Raw genomic sequence first — 19454 nt, 5'->3', positions numbered from 1 at the left:
AGCAGCCTACAGTCCTTGTCCCTTCACAGCCCCAGGGCACAGAGCAGAGTCAGGGGGACCAGCACATTGTCACCCTGCTGTGTCCCCGTGGGCGGTAGCAGCAAGCAGCCCCGCATGTCCTAAAGCATGTCCATGGGTGCTTGACCCGTGAGATGGGCTTTTACCGTGAGATGGTCTCTAATCTCACTTTGACTTTTCTTTCTTTGCTTTTTAGGCCAATAATGGGCTGTTTCTGTTCCCTGACACCCGATCTGCCCTTCAGTGAATGCAGAGCCTCTCTGATGAGTGAGCCCCTCTGTCCCATGCCCCGTTCTCCCTGCTCCGCAGGGTGCTGGCATGCCGGCTTTCAGCCCGCCGCGTCTCCTGTTCCTGGGTAGGCAGTTCAGCTCTGGGTCAGAAAGTCTCCAGTCCTTTGAAATCCCTGCCCTTCAATGGCCGGGTTGCCCAAATTGCAAGTCCGTCTCTGAAACCTCGCAGCAAACAAGGCCTTGCTGCTCAGTCTGTGCCAGCCACAATTAACATGGCGAGGGACAGCCCGGAGCTCCTGCGAGCAGCGTGCAGGTGGAGCAGGGGAAGCAGGGGCTGCTCCTCCCAGTGTTTGCAGTGTGTGTCTGGGGTGTGCTGAGTCAGCAGAAAGACCTCTGCTGTCTGGGGTGTGCTAAGTCAGCAGAAAAACACCCCGCTGTTCCTCCCCGGGGCAGGGGTGAGGCTGCAGCACATCCGTCCACCACAGTGGTCTGCAGAGCTGCCGGAAGAGGGTCAAGGAGTGGGGTGAGCACCCGGACGGCTTTCCCTGGAGCTCCGGTGTCCCCGTGTGCCCGTCCTGCTGAGCACAGAGGCCACATGCGTCCCAGTGCCACTGTGGAAGGAGTGGTGGGGCTGGGATGCTGCTGCTGGCCAAGGAGGTGAGACCTGCCTGGGCCGAGGCTCTCAGCTGCTGCCATCCTTGACAGCTCCTTGAAAAATGACTTCTCCGTCGAGTTCCCAAACAAACGAGTGGAAGCTCCACAAGCTAACAGTTCTTTCCCATGCTGCTGCCAAATGAGCAGGTCAACAGCAAGCCAGGGCTGGTGGAGTTGAGCCAAGCAGGGCAGTCTGGGGGTGGCCAGTCCCTGCGTGCTCCTTCTGCACCCACTTTGCGGACAGGAGAGCATCGGGGAGCTGTGCACAGCTTTGGGGGCGATGGCACAGGTGATGCAGTTGTGTAGGGGCAGCGAGCAGGGCCGGGTGCTTGCACTGTGCTCCGGTGAGGGGCTGACTCTCAGGGTGTTGCTCTCCTTGCCCTGCACCCCCAGGCACCTGTATGTTTGAGGGGAGCCTCCCGGAGCATCCCCAGGAGAGGACCCAGACCCCTTTTGCATGTGCACCCTGAAAGAGACCTGCGAGAAGCAGCGCTTGGGATGCAGACCTGTGAGCCACATGTGGGTGGCTGCAGTTCTGTGGGGACAGGGAATCCCAGACCTGGGCAGGGATGTGCACCCAGGTCAGGGCCACCAAGGACCGTCATGGCCTGCTCTTTAGCTTCAGCATTGCCTAATGTCTGCCTGCAGCGGGGGTGTCTGTGCCGTGACGCCCAGCCAGGCCACGTCCCGAATGCTAACAGACCCCTTCCCTCTCGTTTTTCCCTCCCTCCTTTCTGCCAGCAGTTCCCTACCAGCAAAGCCCCTACACCCCCGGGAGTGGCTCTTCCGTCATCCAGTGCTACCGCTGCGGGGACACCTGCAAGGGCGAGGTGGTGCGCGTGCAGAACAATCACTTCCACATCCGCTGCTTCACCTGCCAAGGTAGGACGGGGCAGAGCGCGATGGCACCAGGCTGCCCGTGTCTCTGAAGGATGCCAAAGCCACCAGACTGGGTACAGGGGTGCCAGAGACCTGGGTGCTGTCAATCCCTGGGAGCTGCACATGTGGCTGGGGGCTGCTGTGTCCTTCAGTGCCCATCCTCAACGCTGGTGTCTGCGAGGAGCAAAGGCTGATCCCCCCCGACAAGGTGCTCAGGCAACCACTGGCTTCAAAGGGGACGGAGCCGGTTGGAGATCTTGGCAGAGCTTGCTGCCTGCTTTCCAAGTGAAAGGGAATAAATAATGAGAGGAAATCCTCCTGTCTCACCTTCCCTCTCAGCTCTTACCCATGCCACCTCAGGCTCGCTGCCGCCAGCTCCTGCGCCAGCCCCGAGGCTCGTCCTCACCGCGTCCACAGGAGCCTGGCACGGCCAGGGCAGCCCGTGGGGATGCACTCTGGGCCCCACAGCCAGCCAGGCATGATCCTGCCTCGGGTTTTCTTGCCTTGGGTAAAGCAGGGAGCTGGGCTGTGCTGGCAGGTGCTCAGTTGGTCCCTCCGCTGCACCCCATCACCTTGCAGGAGAGGTGATGGGCATCGTGCACAGGCCCCTGGAGCCCGTCCCTGTTCTGTTCCCGAGGTGCCTTACGGGGTTGGATGCTCTCAAGGTCTCCCTGTAGATGGAGAAGATGCAGGAGGGGAATGACACTGAGGACCAGGGCTTGCCATGTCTCTGTGCATCACTCTGGGCTGTGCACCACCCATGGCTCCTGCTGCAGGGAAGGAAGTAGGGGGCTGGATGCCTCCCCAGCGGGGCTGGATGCCTCCCTGGCAGCCCCATCCTGCACCCTGCTGCAGCCCAACACTGACATCTTGTGGTGCTGGGGGAGGTCCCAGTGGGCCTGGTGGGCAGGGAGACCAAACCCTCTGAGATGCCTGCAGACACCTGCATCTTTGGGATGCCCTGAGAGCCCTGCTGGGGCAGCAGCAGGGAAAGGATTCACCTCAACCTGCCCAATGGGGCTGGGAAAACCCAACCGGGTCCCAGGGCTGAGCCTGGGGGGCTGCAGCTGTCCCCTGCCCCCTGACGGGTGCGTCCTCCCCCTGCAGTGTGCGGCTGCGACCTGGCCCAGTCGGGCTTCTTCTTTAAGAACCAGGAGTACATCTGCACCCATGACTACCAGCAGCTCTACGGCACCCGCTGCGACAGCTGCGGGGACTTCATCACCGGAGAGGTCATCTCGGCGCTGGGCAGGACCTACCACCCCAAGTGCTTTGTCTGCAGCACCTGCAGGTGAGCCCCTGCCGGCACCATGGGACGGAGAGGGTGCAGTGGTGGGTGCACCTCAGCAGGCACCTGGTTTTCTTGGTGGAAATCCTTGGGAGGCTATGGGGTGGTCCAAGCTGGAGAGCTGCCTCAGTGCCCAGCTCACTGCCTGCCCTCACCTGCAGCCGGGGACCAAGCACGCAGCTCCCATGTCCCCCCTTCTCCTTGGCCACAGGAAGCCGTTCCCCATCGGAGACAAGGTCACATTCAGCGGGAAGGACTGTGTCTGCCAAAACTGCTCCCACTCGCTCATCAGCACCAAACCCATCAAGATCCACGGACCCAGCCGTAAGTTACGCAGGTGTTATGCGATGCCTGCGAGGAGAGACCACGGGAGCTCCTGCAGGCCCTGCTCCTTGGGGCTAGCAGGGCTGTTCGTGCTCCCCCTGAAATCCTTTTTCTAAGCCCATCCCCTGGGTCGCCCCCATGCTTACAGCTGTGCCTTTTGCCCCAGGCTGGTGCTGGGCAGAGCTGCCCGTGCCAGTGCTTGGGGAGGCTATGGGAAGGGTTTGGGGGCTGGCATGCAGCCCTGCACGAGTGCTCACAGGTTTTGGAGGAGGAGCAGGGCAGTCCTGGTCTCCACCCAGGGCTGCAGGTCACCACCGGTTTCGGTCACTCCCTTGGCCTGTTTGTGACCTGGGTGGGTGCTGCCACCCCGTCCCTGTGCCAGAGGCTCGACAGGCTGCACGAGGGCTGCCGTTGCTCACTGCCTCCACCAACTGAGGAACGTTTCTCAGGCTCTTTGCCTGTGCTGATGATCCCAACCTAAATCACAGCAAGAGCAATGTTTTGGGTGGGTTTGGCCAGGTGTCACCATGAGCTTGCCTGATTTGGGGATGTGGCTGGGCCTGTGAGCCCCAGCCTGAGGACAGGGCTTCCCTGTCCTCATTGCCACCCTGAGCCAAGTGGGCGAGCTGCCTGGGGCATGCTGTGGCAAGCCCACAGCACCTGCTGCTTCCCGTAGGGCAGCAGGAACAGCAAGGGCAGCCACGGGCTCTGCCTAACGCCGGCTTCCTCCCTTTCCATCCCCTTCCAGCTCCTCCCCGGTGTGCACAGCAAGGTTACCCGAGGGCACCATGCTTTATCCAGCGGCAGCAGCCAGGCGCACAGTGCCGTCCTGGCTTCCCTCCTGCTGTGTTTCCCCTGGTGGCCCTAGCACTGCCACCCTGCAGGGGTGGCACTTGAGGCTGCTGGAGCCCAGCTGGTGCCCTCGGTGGGGAGGACCTCCCCGGAGGAAGGATGCTGTGCCTCTCCATGCAGCCCCAGCACTGGAAGCAACTCAAGAACTAGGCGAGCAGCACTTGCGTGCAAGAAGGGCTGGATCCTGACTCAGCCAAGCTGATGGAACTGCTTTTTTTGCTTTTGGCCAGGGCCTTGGAGGGTCAAAAATCCCCCCAGCTTTGCTCAGTGGGCAAGGCTTGGTGTGGAGCTGCTGGAGGCTGGGCTGAGTGGGAAGCCCTGCCTGCTTGAGTGGTGCTGCTGCACCTCCGCAGCGCTGCAGGGAGGACAGAAGGGAGAGGGTTAAGGAGAAGCCCCGTCCGGCCGTCGAACCTGCTGTATGGGGAAGAAGAGGATGAGGAGCCAAGGTCAGGGGTCCGAGGCCCACGTGCTTCCTGCTCCCAGGCTTGGCAGGAGCCGGGGGAAACGGGGAAGGAAGGGAGTCTCATAAATACTGCGGCAGGGCCGGACGTGGCTGCTGGAGAGCACAGCCCTTCCTCTGCTCCGCTCACTGCCGGGGTCTTCCCACTGCCCCTGCCCCTCAGGGAGCCCCCAGGGACCGGTCACTGGGGAGCCCTGGCTCTGTACCACGCTGGTCCCAGCTCCAGCAGGCGGCTTTCCACGTGGCTCCCTGTGGGAATGGGCAGGAGGGTGGCATCTTCCCATCAGTGGTAAAGAAAGGATCCCCACAGGGCAGCAGTGTTTTCATGCGTTCCCCTTCTTCTCACCCACCCTCAGACTGCGCAGGCTGCAAGGAGGAGATCAAGCAAGGCCAGTCCCTCCTGGCGCTGGAGAAGCAGTGGCATGTCAGCTGCTTCAAGTGCCAAACATGCGGGATCATCCTCACCGGGGAGTACATCAGCAAGTGAGTGCCACTGGCTGGGCTTCCCCTGCTGCTGGGGCTGCAGCACTGGGAGATTGGGCACCTGGCCATGGGGAGGGGGTGGTTTGGTGTCCGAGCTGCTCTCCAGGAGAGGCACCAAAGTCAAAACAGCATAAGGCAGTGCTGAATTTGTCCTTGAATACACAGGGAGCAGGAGCTGGGGAAAGGCAGTACGACAAATCCGGGCAGGAGGTAGATTGAGAAGCCGAGGGCTGGTGCCCGAGGTGCCCTCTCCAGCCAGGATCAGGCTCCCCAGACAGGCAGCGAGCAAGTGCCCCATGGGCAGGTGGCTCCCAGGGGTACTGTTTGGGCTGCGGGGATTTTGGCAATGCTGCAGGTGGTGCCCAGCCCGGCTCACCTGCCTCACCCCGCTCTCCTCCCTTTCCTGAAGGGATGGAGTCCCGTACTGCGAGTCTGACTACCATGCCCAGTTCGGCATCAAGTGCGAGACCTGTGACCGGTACATCAGCGGCAGAGTCCTGGAGGTGAGTCTCGGGGCCATGGCCACTTGTCCTGCCCTGTAATGGGGGCTGTGTGCATCCCACCCATCATCCTTGTCACAGCATCCCTCCCTCGGGGCCATGGCTGTCCCTGCAGCAGGGGTGTGGGCACGGTCCGAGCACCTTGTCTGGAGGGCGGCAGTGGGAGGAGAAGGAGCCAGGGCTGGAGGAGGAGCAGCACCATGCTGCGCACCATTGGAGAGGTGGCTCAGGTCCCCGAGCCCCCGAAGCACCCCCGGTGGTGACCTGGCTGTGCTGAGACGTGACCAGAGCCCCAGCTGTGGGGACACCAGCCCTAACCAGCTGCCACCGTACCTAGCTCCAGAGCATTCCCAGCCTGCCGAGCGCATCCCGGCAAGCAGCCTGCCAGTTGCCTTGGAAACGCATCCAGCACGGCGGCGTGCGGGGGACTGCAGCACCCTGCCTGCAGGCAGCCTCCCTGTGCACCCCCCAGGGCTGCCACCAGAGCAGGGCCCTTGCCCTGGGACAGATCTGGAGGAGGCTTTGCTTTTGCTCAGCATCCTAGCCAGCAGGAGCTGCTCCAGCATGCAGGGATCCAATGGGTGCAGGTGGCCATGGTGCAGGTTTGGGGCGATTGTAGAGCTGTACGGTCAGGAGCAGCCAGGCGGGTGGAGGTTGTAGTTTTTGGGGGAAAGAGAGGCCTTTGTGGGCTGGTCCTTCCTGCAGTCCTGCTCCTGGGGGTGGGGGTTTAGACATGCTTGCTTTCTGTTTCTATCCCCAACATCTGCAGGGGGAAGAAGGCTGGAATGTGATCTGGTCTGAGCGTAATCTAAAGGGTCAGGAGGTGGGAGGCAGAGAGAAAGATGTCAGAACAAAACATGCTGTGGTTTTCAGACCTGCTGGTCCTGCTGTGGTGGCACAGAGAGGCAGCGATGCTGGAAGTCACTCCTGAGCCCTTCCCCTCTGTGCAGCGGGGTGGGAGGGAACTGATCCCCGAGCAGCACTGGCACCCGCTTCTCTGCCACCCCAGCCAGCAGTGATAGGAAGCAGTATCCAAAAATTAGAGGTACCACAGCTCTGCAGCAAGCCAGGCACAGACTCTATGGGCTGCAGCAGCAGCAGTTGTGTAGCCAGCAGCTGGAGGAGGGGGCTGAAGCCTGCTGGAGCTGCCCCAGGGCTCCTCCAGCCTGGCGCACCTACAAGCAGCGCTCACCCTCTGGTCCCTGCTGGTTGGGCTGGCCTAAGAGCACTGCACCTGCCCAGGGACCTCTCCTGAAGCTGGAGCCAGGACCCGCCAGCACCTTCCTCCTCATCCTCCCTCGGGGAGCTGCCCCTGCCTGGGAAGGCTTTCTGCTGACTGTGCTTCGCGCTGGCTGCTGCGAGCATGAGCTCAGCACTGCAGCGGAGCAGCTGCCCGGCACAGGGCTGCTTGCTTAGCAAACCTCCAGGAGGAGCATGGCGAAGCCAGAGGCTCCCTCAGCTTGAACCTCAGTTCCCGTGGGGCAGTCCGGTCCCTGACAGCACCCTGCCAGTACTGGAGCATCCTCAGCCACCTGCTGCATCCCATCTACCTGCCAGCAGTGCTGAAGGGCAGGAAGCAGGAGCAGTATGGTGTGCAGGATGCTCTGCCCCTCCGGCACGGGGTTTAAGGGCAGATAAGAGGAGTGAGAGGGAGCTGGGACCCCAGGCTCTTGGCACCCTCCATCTCTAGAATGCTCACTGCACTGCTCTTAGGGTTTTCCTTGCCTGGTGCAGCCACATCTGCTTAGGATGAGCGTGCAATGTTCCTGCCCCTACATATGCGATGGGGCAGACGGCCAGCTCTGCCTGTGCTGGGCCATGGGGAGACAGATGCTGGCTGGATCCCAGCAGATGCCCCGAGCAGCACAACCTCACAGCAGCACCAGGGAGTGCTCCTTGTGCGCGGCGCTCTGCCGGGCTGGAAGTAATGCGCCGTGGCACTGGGGTCCTTGCAGGCAGCAGCAAGGTGCCAGGCGAGGTGCCACCTCCTCGCAGGCATTGTCACCGAGCTGAGAGCAGCAAGGCACTGCGGTCCCAGTGGCCGTGCTGGGCAGGCAGGCACCCCACAGCCCAGGGAGCTGGCACTGCTCCTGGCCCTGCTCAGCGTCTGCCTGAGCGCTTCCCGTGAAACCAGAGCTTTAATCGTCTTTCCTGGCAGGGCACAGGCTGGAAAGGGCGCCTTTACATAATTGTAGGCCCTAACAAGCCTTCCCGTGCTATCTGCCAGCCTGAGGGCTTTCAAAGGGGCTGGAGCTGCGCAGCCAGGCATGAATGATTAATGAGGCTGTGAGGGACTCCCGAGTGGTAACAAACGGGTCCTGCCACCCACAGCCTCTGCCGGCCTTTATGAACTGTAATATTAAGCAGTATAAAGCAAGCAGGGCTTGCACACAGTTTTGGAGAGGAGCAGTGGGTGCTGGGGACATGGGGTGTCTGTTTGCACGATGGGGAGCAGCCGGCCCCACTGCGCTCCTGCACGCTACGTCTGCAGCGCTTCCCTCCCAGCCTGGTCCGACCCAAAACAGCAGCACTTTTCCCATATAGGAAAAGGCATTTGTGTTATTTTTTCCCTTAGTGTCAGCACACTGAGCCGCAGGGGACACTAAGAGGGTCTGAGAGCACCGAGCTCACCTTGCTGCAGCACATCCTTTACCAGGGGCCCGTGTCTGCAGCCACTGGGAAATGTGGCGCTGGGACTGCAGGCGTGCTGGCCCATGGTGTTTTAGGAGCTGGGGTTTAGCTGAGTTGTTTTCAGTCTCTTTCCCACGTGTTTATATCTGTCTCTGGTTGGCACAGCCCCATGTGATGGTGGGTCCTTTTTGGCATAGACCAGAGGGGAAAAGCCCCTGGCTGCCATCCACACCCTGCGGGGATCAGTTCCCTGCTGATTTTGTGGGCAATCGCCACTTTCCTGGTGGCTGCTCTCACTGATCTTCACAGCAGATTTTCGTGTTGATCTTCCCCATTTCCAACTGTTTCCAGCCCCCTCTATCATCACCATTCCCTCTGTCAGCCAGAGCCTCATCTTCCCTCTGCCAACCCAAATTATCCTCCACCCTCTCTTGGGTTATTGCAGAGTAAAATGTCCTTTGGGGCTGTGCTCCGACTCCTCCTAGCCCCGAGCTGGTTCCTGCCTCCCAGCTCCAGAGCCCAGAAAACGAGCCTATAACTGAAATGCTAGGAGTGGAGGCAAGCTACCAATTAAACCCCTGGTTGCTGTCAAAGAGCAGGGGGAGCAGCCCAGCTCCGGCTCAGCTTTAGGACCCCCCTGGCTCTGCTAGCCTCTGGTTTTGGGCTCCCAGTCTGGCCCCAAGCCTGCCAGCTTGGGGCTGTTTCTGGATGAACGGCTTCCACCGCATCCCGCCTTGCTCAGGGCCCTTTCTCCTTGCAGGCGGGAGGGAAGCACTACCACCCCGCCTGCGCCAGGTGCGTGCGCTGCCACCAGATGTTCACGGAAGGCGAGGAGATGTACCTCACAGGTAGGAACCCCGCTGTGCTGGCAAGGGACATTCCCCGGTCCAGAGGAGGTGGCCCAGGACCCCGTCCCGTCTGCCCCGTCTGCCCCTTGCCCAGGTTATGCCAAGAGCAGCACCGCAGGGGTGAGGCTCTCGCCCAGCATGGCCACTGGCTTGGTGTCAGAGCAGCTCGTCCCTGCCTGCAGCCACCTTAGGTTCTGCCTCCTGTGCAAGGTTTGGTTCCTCTCAATAACCTGTGCTTGCCCATCATCCCAAATCACTGATTGGCACATGGGTGGTGAAGGGGCTGTTGTGCACAGCAAGAGCCAGGGTGGGGGTCCAGGAAAGCCCCGTTGTGGCAGCAGGGACAGCGTGTTCAGGTGTCTCCCTGTGGCACAGCCACCCCCAGAAGCTGTCCCTGCAGAGTGCAGGACTTGCACACCTCTAGCACCAGTGCAGCTCGTGCACCAGCACATTTCTTGCTCTGTGCAGCTGGGGCGAGCACAGGACACGTCCCCCTGGGGGACAGCGGGCTCTGGGACAGTGTTGGAGATGGCAGGGCTTGGGGCACTCAGGGACAGGACAGGACAATCTCTAACTGGGGGTGCAGCTGTGCACAGAGCTCAAACGCTTTCTCTTTGCACTTCAGGCTCTGAAGTGTGGCACCCCATCTGCAAGCAGGCGGCCCGAGCAGAGAAGAAGCTGAAGGTAGGTGGCAGGGCGAGGGGTCTCTCCCAGAGGTGGCATGTCCCAGGCGATGCCACCCTAGAGTCTTGTTCCATGCTGCGGCAGTGTCCAGCCCCGCATGGTTCCTGAGCGGTGTGAGCCCCGTCTCCACTGTCAGGGGGACAGCGTGGGCACAGCAGCCCCCTCGCCAGCCCCACATACCCTGAGAGGGCGTGGGTAGCGGGTGGGGGATACCCTGCAGGAAGGCTCAGCCCCAGCACACACTGCTACGATGGCACCCACTGCCCTGCCTGGGCTGGGCTCTGCCTGGGCTCTCACCTGCCCCTTGCTCTTCTGCCCCCCACAGCACAGAAGGACGTCAGAAACTCCATCTCGCCCCCTGGGTCCAGCATCGGCTCCCCTAACAGAGTCATCTGCGTAAGTACAGCTCTGCCCTCATCCCCACGGGGCAGAACTGTGACCATGGATTGGGGTGACTCAGGGAGGGGGAGACAGTTCCCAGCCCACATACGGCGCGACTAGCATGGATGAGTCTGACACATCGCCCCATTGGCACAGAGTGGAGCACCCAGAAGGATGCTGTCCCGCTGTCCCCTCATCCCAGTTCCTCTGCTCCATCCCACTGCTGCCTCTTGGGCACCTCTGCTCACCTCTCGCCTCTGCTGTGGTGGTGCTGGGGCTCTGGGTGCTTGTGCCAGCTCTGCACTGTGTGCTCCAGCCTCCCCTTCCCTCTTCTTCTCTCCCTTTTCGTCTCTCTGTCTCTGTCTCTCCCTCTCCCTAGGCTAAAGTGGATAATGAGATCCTTAATTACAAAGACCTGGCAGCTCTTCCCAAGATTAAAGCCATCTATGAAGTGCAGCGTCCTGACCTCATTTCGTACGAGCCCTATCACAGATACACGTCAGATGAGACGCTGGAGAGATATAGCTATGGGGGGTACTGAGAGCTTGGACATGACCAGAGCCAGACCCCAGTCTGGGGACATGGTGTGGGGCTTCACCCGGTTCTCCAGGAGCCCTGCGGGGAGGCAGGACAAGGGGGGACCTGTCCGCAAGGGAGCAGAGGTCATCCTCGTTGAGGTGGTAGGGAGCTCTCCATGGCAGCCACGAGCAGGAGGGCATGGTGTGGGCTCGCATCCCGCCGGGGTGCAGGGACAGACCGCCAAAAGGGCAACGAGTCTGTTCTCACTGTGACATGGGGAAAACGAGCCACTGTGTGGAGCCGCTGTCACCACTCCCGTTACTCACGCGCTGTCTCTGTCTCTCCTCTCTGCCTCCTGCCTCCAGTCCCTGGGGACCCTCTCCCCGTACTCGCAGGTAACGGCACCGCGGGGTCTGACGCTGCTGGGGCTCCGCTCGACGTCCCCTGCAGAGTGCTGGCCCAAGGGGGGGGACGGGGGACCCCATCCCTTAGGGCTGCTTCTGCCCAGCTCCTGGGCTCTGCTGCCTATGTTTTGGTGGCAGGGGGGCAGAGCAGCCTGGGGACGTCCTGCAGCCCACACAGGACACGCGTGCACGCCAGCATCCTCGGCCACAGGGTGCCTCCCTGCACCAGCCTGCCTCCCTAGCTCATCCTGTCAGCTCTAACCCCTGCTCCTCCTCCCCCAGGACATCTATGAGAGCTTTGACATGCGGCATGAGGCGAGCCCTCCAGCCCTGGCTACATCGACTCTCCCCCCCTACAGCCGGCAGGGCATGTCCCCTACATCACCGAGGGTCCCCCCACCACTTCTACCGCGTCAGGTGAGGATTTCGGCTGTGAGCCCAGCTGGGCCATGCTCAGACCCCCACACAGAGCAAGGGCCACCCCCTGCTTCTCTCAGGGGACCTCGGTGGTCCATCCCCTGGCAAGCAGGCTGGGACAAGGACTCAGGAGTGGTGGGGGTCCCTGTGGGGCTGGCAGCGACCAGCTCCGCTGTGTGCATCTCCATTTCTCCTCCAAGGAGAGGCCAAGGGGGCTCAGACCTGAGCCAGGGCTCATGGAGAACTGGCTAGGGGGGTGGTGGTCCCCAGAATCCAGCAAAGCCTAGAAGAGAGAAGCTCCCTCAGCTGTCTTGGTAGCTGCAGGGAGCATGCATGTGGGTGCTTGTGCTGCAAGAGCTGCAGGAAGGGCCCTGTGCATGCACGCGTGCACCCTGGAGATCAGCAGGGGAGCAAGCATGAGTGTGGTGTGCCTGGTCTCCTGGCCTTGGGAGCCAGGAGGAGTGGACGGGGAGAAGCCGAGGTTGGTGTGGTCCGGAGGTGCTGCTCCCCATGCTGCCCCTCATGCCGCACCACCAAGGTCCTGAGCTAACATCACCCACCGCGGGGCTCCCTCTGCATCCCGCCTTCATTTGGGGGTTTGCAGGAAATCCCCCACCTGCTCTGGCACACCTCCCCCTGGGCCGCAACCTGCCACATGTCCCCGTCACCACCGCCATGTGGGCCGTGCCCAGCTCGTCTACCACCACTGCTTAACGCCCGTTTTCTTCTGCCTCTCATTCTCTCTCTGGTCACTTATGGCTGCTCCTGCTTGGCACCGCATAGGCACAGAAAGCGGGCGCAGCTCCCCCTACTATAGCCAGTTAGATGTGAGGTCTTCTACTCCAACCTCATACCAAGCACCCAAGCATTTCCACATTCCAGGTAGGCTCCAGAGCCCCCCGGCCCCCGGGGAAGCACTGTGTCTGTCGCATGCCCGCATGTGCCGTCCCCTGTGTTGCATGCATAGCTCTGCCACCTGCCTAGAGCCAGCTGGCAGCAGGATCTCCCCCGGCAGAGGCCATCCATAAACAGGACCTGCAGCTCAAATGCTCCCCTCTCTCCATCACCACCCAGGTGTCCCGGAGCCCCCCAGAGTCTGCCTGACCCCCTCAATGTCCCTCTGGTCCTCCCTGCCCAACCTCCCTCCACCTGCACACCCCGACGAGCCCCTGCGGAGCCTGTCCCCCCTGCCTACCCCAGGACCACAAGGCGGCGCGTGTCTGCCGGAGGCCTTTCCGTGCCCCCCCCCTTACAGATGACTATTTTATACTCCCCCTAGGGCCCGCCGCTCCCTCCCCCCAGACTCTTCTGGGCTTGCCAGCTGCCTGCTCCCCTTCTGCAGGGATTGCAGGGGGCCACCAGGTAAGGGCCACCACCCGCTCCCGGCCACGCAGAGCCCACGGGGGTGGGGGTGGAGGGGGGAGAGGAGGGAGGGAAGCAGGCAGAGCCACCCAGCTGTCCTCCTGCATAGGCAGGGGAGCTGGAGGAGAGCCCCAGCCCACCCTGCCCAGCTTCAGGCATCTCCCATTGCCCTGTCCCACCACCAGAGCGTGGGACCCTCAGCACATAGGTAACACCCCAGACCACGAGGACACCCGCAGGCTCCCCACCACAGTCCCCTGCTCCCACCCTGTCTCCCCCATCCCCAGCAGGGCCCTGCCCTCCTGCAGGTCGGTGCTTTATGGATGGCCCCCTCCCCGCTCCGCCAGCTCAGCTGCCCAGCCCCTGGGCTCTCGGCGCAAGGCTGCAGCTCGCTTTCCCTTCCAGCTGGCTCTTTTCTCTCTCTGCTGCGGAAAGAGGTTTTGGATGACTTTGCTGTGCCCCTCAGGCGGCTCACAGGTGGTTCTCTCAGGCGCTGTCACCCCCCCCATGCCATGAACCTGGTCCGGCCACGGTGCCTCGCTGCTGGCTGGCAGGGCCGGCGGTTCGGGCTGTGCCCCCTCCCATGGTGCATGCTGACCTGGGGCGCTCGCTGCATGGCCCTGTGCCCACCACTGCCCACCCCGGCCCCAGCTGAGCTCCCAGCCCCGTTACGGAGCCAGCCTGGGTCCGGTCAGGCACCTGGAGCTGGAGGCAGCTGCGTGCTGGAAGCTGACGTGGGGCAGCATCTGCAGGGCTTCCATCCCGTCCGCTCTCCGCAAGCTCGCACTGACCTCCCCGTCTGTCCTTCTTCCCTTTTTTCTTCCCTTCCTTCTTTCCCAGCAGCCGGCGAGAGCAACATCTACCGGAAACCCCCCATCTACAAGCGACACGGTCAGTGTGCATGCTGCTTGCGGGGTCTGCTCACCAGCCCGGGTCTCTGTTAGGGGCATGGGGGGAGACGTGGGCAGGAGAGGTGTTGGTGAGCTGGGCTGTGGGGGGCAGTGTGCCTGCTTCCCCTCCAGAATCCCTTTAATTAGGTTTAGTGCAAGAAAAAGGCAGCTTTGGGATGTGTCCTTCATGGGAGGATGATAGTGGGGAGCCCAGGCTCGGGAGGTTATCGGGAGAGGGCAGGAGCAGGGCGCAGGTGAGGGCTGGGCAGGGGACAGGAAGAGCCCTGGGAGGGGGGCTGAGGCCACAAGGGGTGGCAGAGGGGACGAGGGTGACCCCAGGAGTCAGAGCAGCCTCAGGAAAGGGATGAAGATGGGGCTTTGCAGCTTCACATGGAGCCCTTGGATAAAATCACAGCCCGTCCTGGACGGACACTGCAGGAAATGTACCCGGGGTGCTGGAGGGTGGGGAGGAGGCTTGGGGGGGCTGGTGCCCCAGCGGGGCTGGCTTGCGCTCCCCCCGCTTGCTTGCTGATTCGGGGGCAGCAGCAGCCCGAAGCAGTAACCATGTCTCTCTCTCTCTGCGGGCTCCCCTTCCCCACCTGACCAACTCTCCGCTGGCTGCCTGCGCCTGCTGCTGTAAGTAGCTGCCCGTTGTGGGCTCCCCTGCGCCTGCTTGGGTGGTGGGGTGGCTCTGCCTGCACCTTCCTGCCTGGTGCCTGGCTCCTGCGGGACAGCCACCGAGCTGTGCGAGCAGGAGAGGGTCCCACGCAGTCTGTCCTTGGTGCCCCTTCCCCTGCAAGTGTCCTGGCCCCGGGGGGTTGAGCCCCTTCCCCAGCTGGAGCTGCTGGGGCCACCCCTCTGCTGCTGCCACCTGCCCTGGCAGTAACCCTCCGGCTGCCCTCTCCCCAGCAGGACTGTGCCTGCCTCCATCCCTTCCTACGTGAGCCTCCCTCGGGTGCCTGGGCACTTGTGGGTGCCGTGACAGCCTGGGGACACGGGTGCTGGTGGTGCTGGGGCTTGCCGTGGTGCCGTGGGCCTGGGGCTATCAGCCCCCTGGGGACTTCCCAGCCAAACTGTGTTTGTGACCGTCCCCACCGTCTGCCACTGCATCCGTGTCTCCAGGAGGTGTCAGTAGTCTGAAAATGGATCATTTCCAGCTCTGCTCTGGGCTGTCCCAAGCACAAATGGCTGGTGGACACCAGGGAGAGGGGAGGGAAGAAGATTTGTGTTTGTCCCAGGGTGGATGTTTGCAGGTGCTGCCAGAGGGACTCAGTGTCCTCATTACAGCTCTCCCTGCTCCTTTTGCAGATGACATCCCTGCAGCCACCAAAAGCAAAACGAGTGAAGACATCGCACAGTCGTCCAAGTACAGCCCTGCCTACTCACCAGACCCCTACTACCACTCCGAGTCGGAGTACTGGTCCTTCCAAAGCTCCCCTAAAGGTAACAGCCCCCCCCCAGTGCTGTGGGAAAGGGACACCCAACCCCCCCCCAAATCAGGCACCCCCAGGGAGGGTATCTCCCTGGGCTGGACCTCAACCTGAAGATGGGTTTGAGCTGAGATACCCACCAGAGTGACCCCAAAATCCCAGCAGCCCTTGGGACCTGGCTGTCCTCTTGCAGCTGGGGACTGCCTCCCATCCCACCTTCACCCATCTGACCCCCACACGTGTCTCCTTGCAGCCCCCCGGGCCCGGAGATTCTCATCAGGAGGCGAGGAGGATGGGTACGAGCGGGGCATGCACAAGGTGAGCGATGTCCCTGCCCGCTGCCTGGCAGGGGAGGGACTGGAGAGGTGGCAGCGAGCTCCACATCATCTCCTTGCTCCATGGTCGGGGTGCCACTGCCATTGCCATCCCTTGCCCTCTGCCATCGCCATCCCTCGCCCTCTGCCATCTCTCCACCCTCGGCCATCTGCAATATGGGGCTGAAGGATTGGGGTGCACCCCATCCCAGCACCTTGTCCCTGGAAGGTGACGTGCCAGCAGGCGGGGGGGGCTGCAGCAGGGACGGGAGCGGTGCAAGCGGCTTTCCCTGCGTGCCCAGATCCAGAGCGGCATCGGCAGGCTGATCCTGAGGGAGGAGATGAAGGCTCGCTCCAACTCTTACGCGGACCCCTGGACGCCCCCTCGCAGCTCAGCCAGCAGCAGAGAAGCCCTGCACACGGCTGGCTACGAGGGTTCCCTCAACGGCTGTAAGGAAATCTGTCCATCTGTCCATCCATCCCATCCAGGGGGGAAGGACATGGGAGTGGGGGGCCCTTGGAAATGACAAAACACAGCCATGGGGGGGGTTCTGAGCTGTCGTGGGCTCACTGTGTGCTGTTGGCATATCTGGGACCTCCTGGCACCCAGAGCTGCTGCCAGTGTGGATGCCCCTGCCTGCTTCGTGCTCTCCTCCCTCATGGCACGGCTGCCCCCGAAGAGCTGGGACTGTGAGCAGGACCGGGAGGGCGAGGTGGGGGGAGCTCTGTAGTGTGTGGTTCTCACCCCCCTGACCCAGCTCTGCTCCCTTTGCAGCCCCCCGGATGCACTACCTGGCTGACAGCGGTGAGTGCATCCCTCGCCCCTCTGCACCTGCTCCTCCCCGGGGGCCAGAGCTTGGAGCTCAGGGGCTGGAGGAGGTGTTGGCACCCAGGGAGGCATGGGGAGAGGAAGGAGCCCCCCTGGTTGTGCCAGGGCAGGGCTGGGAGAGCTGAGGGCAGAGAAACCAGGAGAGGAGGAGGTTTGGAAGGGAGCTGTTGGGATGGAGGAGGAGGGAGGGCTGCTGCAGAAGAGGGTGCTGGCTGGGAATGAGTTGGGGATGGAAAGGGGACAGAGCCAGGCGAGTCTGGAGCTGGGCAGGGACGGAGCAGTACTGGGAAGGCAAACTGACTCTGAGCAGCTTGCCTGGGGATGCAGGAGCACGTCTGTGCAGTGACTGAGGGGATGCAATGGGGAAGGGATGAATGGCACGGGTTTGGTGCTGTCCTGTGCCCTGGGGCCAGCCCCTGCGTTTTCCCTCACGCCCCGTGGCGGTTTCCTTGCAGACCCCCTCATTTCTAAGTCGGCCTCCCTCCCTGCCTACAGGAGGAATGGGTTGCACAGGGTAAGTGCCTCCTGCTACTCCCCCCCTGCACCCCACTGCCACCTCTGCTCTGTGCCAACCCCAAATAATCCTTAGTGGGGCGCTGCTGGAGAGGGAGGTCCAGCCCCAGTGGTAGATCTCACCCCCGTCCTGCAGGTCACGTTGCTTTGCTCCTTACCTTAGGGATTGGGAGACCTGGTGCTGCCTCCCCGCGACCTGGGCTTGTCACTGCCTTGTCCATTCCCCTCCCCGTGCCTCAGTTTCCCCTGCCAGGCGCAGGGAGCAGGTCCTGCTTTGGGCTGGGCAGGTGCCGTCCCCTCTGGGGACGTGGGAGGTGCTGTGCTGGAGGGGGTCGGTCTGGAGGGGACCCTTCTCACCCTTCCCTCTCTCCACACATCCCTCCCGCAGCCTCCCAGCGCGGAGCTTTTCCACTATGACAGCACCAACGCCGTCAACTGGGGGATGCGAGGTAAGGTGCTGCGGGGCTGGGGATGGCAAAGGGGGGAGACCCCATGGGTATTGGGCACCGAGGGGCTGCCCAGCCCACTGCGGGCAGCTCCAGAAAATGGGGTCTGGGCCAGAGGGGGGAAATGGGGAGGAGGAAGGGTGTCTCTGCAGCTCCGGGGGGATGTTCGCAGCGGAGGGGGCTCTGGCTAATGTCTCTTTCGTCTTTTTCTGTCCCCACAGAGTACAAGGTACGATGGCCCTGCTCCGGGGAGTGACTGCCACCCAGAAGTGACACCCAGAGAAGTGCCCTTGCGTCCCCAGACCCTGTTGGGGGAAGTTTTGCCATCTCCTTGCAATGCCCTCCCTTCGTTCCCCTCCATTCCCTACCCAACACTCCATCCTTGTACCATGTACAATCCTTGTACTTTGTACCCATCCTGGCAGGGCCCCCAGCCCCTTGCCGAGCAGAAATGTCTCCCGGGTGAGGAACGGGGAGGGGTGGCCCTGCCAGTGCTCCCAGGCTCAGCTTGTCTCTGGGTCGCTCCTGCCGCTGCAGAGCGAACAGCAGACCTTTGGGTTGCCCTCCACAGCTACCGAGGTGGCCCAGGGTGGATTAGGGTCAGCCTGAAAGCAAATCCCCCCCTCTGCCCTGTCCCCCTCAGGCCCTGGGGGCAGCTGTGCCACCCAAGCCCTGCTAAACATGGCGTGGCCCCACTGCTGTGCTCTCCTGGCCCCCAAGCTCTGCCATGCCCTCTGTCCCCCTGCAGATATACCCCTACGAGCTGCTCCTGGTGAAGACGAGGGGGAAGAACCAGCTGCCCAAAGATGTGGACAGGACTCGGTTAGAGGTGAGGCGAGCCTCTCCCATGGGGCACAATCTCCTTGGGGGATCGCAGAGGTACCTGGTTACATGCGGGATGTCCCCATAGCCTGTCCTCATGGACGAGCAAGGAGTATCTCCACGGCGCCCAGCAGCACACAGGTGCTGCAGGACCCCATCACACCCTGCAAGACCCCCCACGTGCCCTCCTGCCTCCCTGTAGCCCCTGTGGGTGCCGTCAGACCGGGGTGGGGGTCCCGGCCCCCTGCCTGCCCCAGCTGCCCCTCTCTCCCCAGCGCCACCTCTCCCAGGAGGAATTCTACCAGATCTTTGGCATGACCATCGCTGAGTTCGACCGCCTGGCCCTCTGGAAGAGGAACGAGCTGAAGAAGCAGGCTCGGCTGTTTTAAAAGCAGTGCACTATAAATATATACATACCTATAAATATATACATAGAAAGATCTCTATATTGCAGCTCTGTATGATTCTCAGTACTGTACGTGGCAGAGGCGCCCTCTGCACCCCTGAGAGTGAATTGGAATCTCACAGATAATTTTATGCTCTGTCTCCTTTTCTTCTCAAACCTTGTTTCTGTATTGAGCCTTGGGTTTTGTCAGGGGCTAATTTCACGTGAGCCCCTCGGTGCCCATCGCTGCTGCCCCTCGTGGCGAGGAGCAATGCTCTGGGTACGTCTGCAGGAAGCCAGGGTCCCACCAGGGGCAGCCACGGGGTCACCTTCAGCCTCACCATTTATCCCCAGAAATAGAAATCCAGGACATGGGACAAGGGATGAGGAAGACCCCTGGGGAGCAGGGTGCACCCCCACGGGTCAAAGCGCAGTCCCAAGCCCCAGTGCTTCCCCTGCTGTTGCCTTGCCCTGCAACCCCTGTAGTGCTACGGAGCCAGTTTCTCCTCCCAAAGTGCTGCAATGACAGCTTCTCAGGCTGTCCCAAATCTAAGCCCTTCTCGAATGAATAACCCAAGCCACCTCCTGCCTCGTGCAGCTTGTTGCTGCTCTTCCGGTTTGGCCAGGGCCAGGAGAGCAGGGAGCAGGCAAGCTGCAGGGCTTGGGGCTGCTGTGCTTCCCAGTGGGAGCTGGGGTATCGGCACCCATGGGTGTTTGTTTTTTCTTACCAATAGGGTTATTTCCACACTAACATCTTTTCTGGTGCGGGTCCCCCTGCCACCAGCGGCAGCTCCGGGAGCTTTGTGCTGGTGGGGATGGGAGCAGGAAGGGTAAAATTGTTCTGGTAATTGCTCCTGTTGGCGTTAGCGCAGCAGTAAGTGAACCGGTTGT

The 19454-nt window shown here is 62.1% G+C and overlaps 1 protein-coding gene across 1 annotated transcript; it reads left to right on the top strand.

The window, feature by feature from the left end:
- The first annotated feature begins 222 nt into the window (after nucleotides 1-222).
- Nucleotides 223-18722, top strand: ABLIM3 (actin binding LIM protein family member 3). Its single transcript, XM_040573952.1, is given in 25 exon segments — nucleotides 223-373; nucleotides 1647-1784; nucleotides 2889-3072; nucleotides 3281-3393; nucleotides 5062-5188; nucleotides 5598-5691; nucleotides 9080-9167; nucleotides 9793-9851; nucleotides 10177-10195; nucleotides 10198-10247; nucleotides 10612-10765; nucleotides 11115-11146; nucleotides 11438-11545; nucleotides 11547-11572; nucleotides 12177-12454; nucleotides 13775-13825; nucleotides 15133-15267; nucleotides 15508-15572; nucleotides 15871-16018; nucleotides 16344-16373; nucleotides 16853-16911; nucleotides 17299-17359; nucleotides 17578-17585; nucleotides 18105-18185; nucleotides 18454-18722. Coding segments are annotated over 25 exon segments (2259 nt in total). The 5' UTR covers nucleotides 223-336; the 3' UTR covers nucleotides 18568-18722.
- The last annotated feature ends 732 nt before the right edge of the window (nucleotides 18723-19454 follow it).

Source organism: Cygnus olor, chromosome 14 (assembly GCF_009769625.2).
Source record: "Cygnus olor isolate bCygOlo1 chromosome 14, bCygOlo1.pri.v2, whole genome shotgun sequence".
NCBI classification, from domain to species: Eukaryota; Metazoa; Chordata; class Aves; order Anseriformes; family Anatidae; genus Cygnus; species Cygnus olor.
The sequence above is the reverse complement of the archived record's forward strand: the minus strand, read 5'-3'. Positions and strand labels throughout refer to the sequence as shown.